The 3,073-nt window shown below is 36.9% G+C and overlaps 1 protein-coding gene across 1 annotated transcript; it reads right to left on the reverse strand.

Moving 5' to 3' along the window:
- LOC112144037 (cornifelin homolog) lies at positions 1 to 2,653 on the reverse strand. Its single transcript, XM_024268345.2, has 4 exons — positions 1,988 to 2,653; positions 1,171 to 1,314; positions 963 to 1,099; positions 1 to 802 (listed from the first exon to the last, which is right to left on the reverse strand). The coding sequence occupies exons 2-4, from the start codon at positions 1,280 to 1,282 to the stop codon at positions 698 to 700; spliced, it is 354 nt and encodes a 117-aa protein (XP_024124113.1). The 5' UTR covers positions 1,283 to 1,314; positions 1,988 to 2,653; the 3' UTR covers positions 1 to 697.
- Positions 2,654 to 3,073: the final 420 nt, after the last annotated feature.

Below are 3,073 nucleotides of genomic sequence, written 5' to 3' on the forward strand. Positions count from 1 at the left end.
TTTTTTTTTTTTTTTTTGCAGTAGCTGTCTTTCATGTTGACACGATCTGTCCACAGCTGGATTGCGTATGTCTGAAAGATTAAAAGGAGCTTCTGCGGTAGTTTCCACTGTAGAGGTGTATTTAGAACCACAGTTTGTCACTCACCCCTCCATCTTGATATAGCATGTGTGAATGGTCACATTTGAGTTTAACTTCAACACGTCTGAAGGGAAATATTCTGTATTTATACAAAATGCTGATAAAAGAAACAAACTTCAGCCCTCTGAGCCTCAATGTGAAGCTCCTGTTTCAAAGTAAATCTTGTTCTGAACTTGAAGGATGCATTTGTGCAGAGGAAAAGTCAATTAAGTGGATATAAAATGCATTTTTCCATCTTAAAAACAAGCCACAAACTCAGTTCTGCTCTTTGATGCAGACCCACAAGAAAATGCTTTTAAGACAGATCTCATGCACTTTGTTGTGATCATTTTTACAGTTAATATAATTATGTTTACCATTATAATGCAACTGATAAGCCAATGCAGCCATATCATGAGATTCTGAATTTCCGATAAACATTAACATAAAAAAAAAAAATTAAATTAAAGGGACAAAAACAAAGTTGATTGAATCTCATTATTAGCTTCTGTTTTTTTGCAACAAAAGCTAAAGAAATGAACAGCTATTTCCTCCACATGATGCCTGCTGTACACCTTGTTAAACGGACACTTCTCCATTCCGGACGCGGATTTCTCGAGCCATCCTGCACAATTCGCAAATCCCACAGCAGAACATCATAATGGCGTCGTTGCATACTGTTCCCTGTTGGTCAAAGAGTTACAACATGGATTAAGCAAACTGAAATTCCACTCTTGCATTAAGAAACAACATGTGTCACCACTTGCATTGGTGAAATCCCAATCTTTCACAAGCATTTAACGTCTTGTATGAACATTTTTTCTTGCAAATCTGAAGCACTTACCTGAATCCCGTAAGTGAGTCTCATATGAGTCCGCATGGCTGTCAGGCCTCCCGGTACACAACCCAAACAGGCGTTTTCTCCATATTTGTGAGCTGTGTAGCAGGACAGTCCGATTGGACAGAAAAAACCGAAGGCACCTGAAAAACAAAAGGTTATTGTATTAGAAATGTTATAAAAAAAATGTGTCTTATTTTGTGGGAATGCTTACAGATGAGGCAGTCGCTGCAGCACGAGCACAAGCCTGTGCTCCACTCCCCTGTCTGGACATTTGTCCCATATCCACCTGCACCAGGCTGATGGGTCACCACAGGGTTCGACATTTCTATGATTTGGATCACTGGGCTTTATTTAGCTGCCAAGTTAAAGACAAATGTTGACAATTACAACGTTATCATTTTTAACAGAAAATCCTTTAATTTAGTCGACCTAAAATTAAAACGCATGTCTTAAATTGCTCCATCGCCTCTGCAATACTCAGTTTACAAATGAATTTCAATCAATAAAGGATGTGATGCATTGTTTTTTTTTCAATTTAAGATCAATTTAGTTTTTTTTAATTCTCTTTTTTGCAGAAAACATGCACCTCTAATTCTTTTATCTATAGAGATCATAATTTTGCTTTGTGACCATAGCCCAGGAGCAAAATGTTATTAAAAGTTACAATAATCAGACTATAATCAGTCATATGAAGAACTTTAAAGACAAAATATAGAATAGTTTTCATTGCATATGTCTAAGTACTGAAAAAAAGTTAATTAAAACCTTGAAGCTGAACAGTACTAATCACAAAACAAAAACCTCAATTGACTTCCTTTAGTTCTCAAATACACAGTAAGATTGTTGCAAAAACATGACGAATGAAGATAAAAGTGCTCAAAAAAGAGAAACCTTAATTCCCGCCCCTAATATTACTTTATTTTATGCATCCATTTTAACACATTAAACACATAATCCCTTTTCACAGAATCGTTATTCTCTACAATTTAACTGATTGACAGAAAGAATGAATCAAACGTGTCACCTACCAGAAGTTTCTGAGCGTCTGAACTCCTCCTGATCAAACTGACAAGCTGCACACCACACAGGAAACTGTGACGAGCTGCGAGCTGCTGCTTCTGGTGGTGACAAACGGCTGCTTCTGGGGATGACAAAGATCTGCCGCGATTCAAAGGACAAATTCACTAGAAACTGATTCTGAGATCGGAGGTGGGTGCAGGTCCAATGCTCCAGGTCACTGACACGGTTTTTTCTTTTCTGGGGAAGATTTAAAAGGTTCGGAGTTGACGTCAGAGATGCACAGTTCAGGGAAGTGGTGCAAAGCAAAGAGAGAGCTCCTCAAACCGCGCATTAATACGACGCCTGCAGATGCATTACATCCTTGCCACTCAAGGCTGAGGTTCGAAAGAGCAAGAGATGGATTCACTCAGGATGTAATGGAGAAGTCCAACAGAACTAACTCATTTATCTATTAGCAAAAGTCTTAATGGAAATGTTTGAGTGTCCAGTGATGATGATGTAGAGAAATGCATTTGGGAAGAAGTAGGCGATGAAATGTAACACTGGAATCTGTAAAGGGCTTTAACTGCTTAAGACAGGGGTGTCAAACTCAATCGCATGGGGGGCAAAATCCAAAACACAACGAACAGGATAAACATTTATTGAACACACTAAAACTGAATTTTTAAAACTTTAAAAATGTAACTTATAAATAAAAGCAGGGAGGAATATTATTCCAAAATAAATCAACTTAAAAGCTAAATAACTTTCAATATTTTACTTTCCATAAAAATATATTTTGTTAAATTATGCAAGTTAGAAATAATCGCAAGATAACATCGGGAAATTAAAAAAGAATAAAATAAATAATATGAAGAGATATATTGATCCAGGGGGCCGGATTCGGCCCCCGGGCCTCGACTTTGACACACATGGCTTAAGACCTGGCTTCCACATGCAAGGCCATCACATTTAGGGTTATATTACCACAGTGGTTAATTTTGTTTAATTGGGGCTCTATCAAAGAAAGAAAAGGCATATGAAACAAGTTAAAAGGTTAAAGTACAAAAATAATTAAAGAAGCCACTTTTCATTTAAAAAAAATAAAAAAAAAA

The sequence above is a fragment of the Oryzias melastigma genome, linkage group LG16 (assembly GCF_002922805.2).
Source record: "Oryzias melastigma strain HK-1 linkage group LG16, ASM292280v2, whole genome shotgun sequence".
NCBI classification, from domain to species: domain Eukaryota; kingdom Metazoa; phylum Chordata; class Actinopteri; order Beloniformes; family Adrianichthyidae; genus Oryzias; species Oryzias melastigma.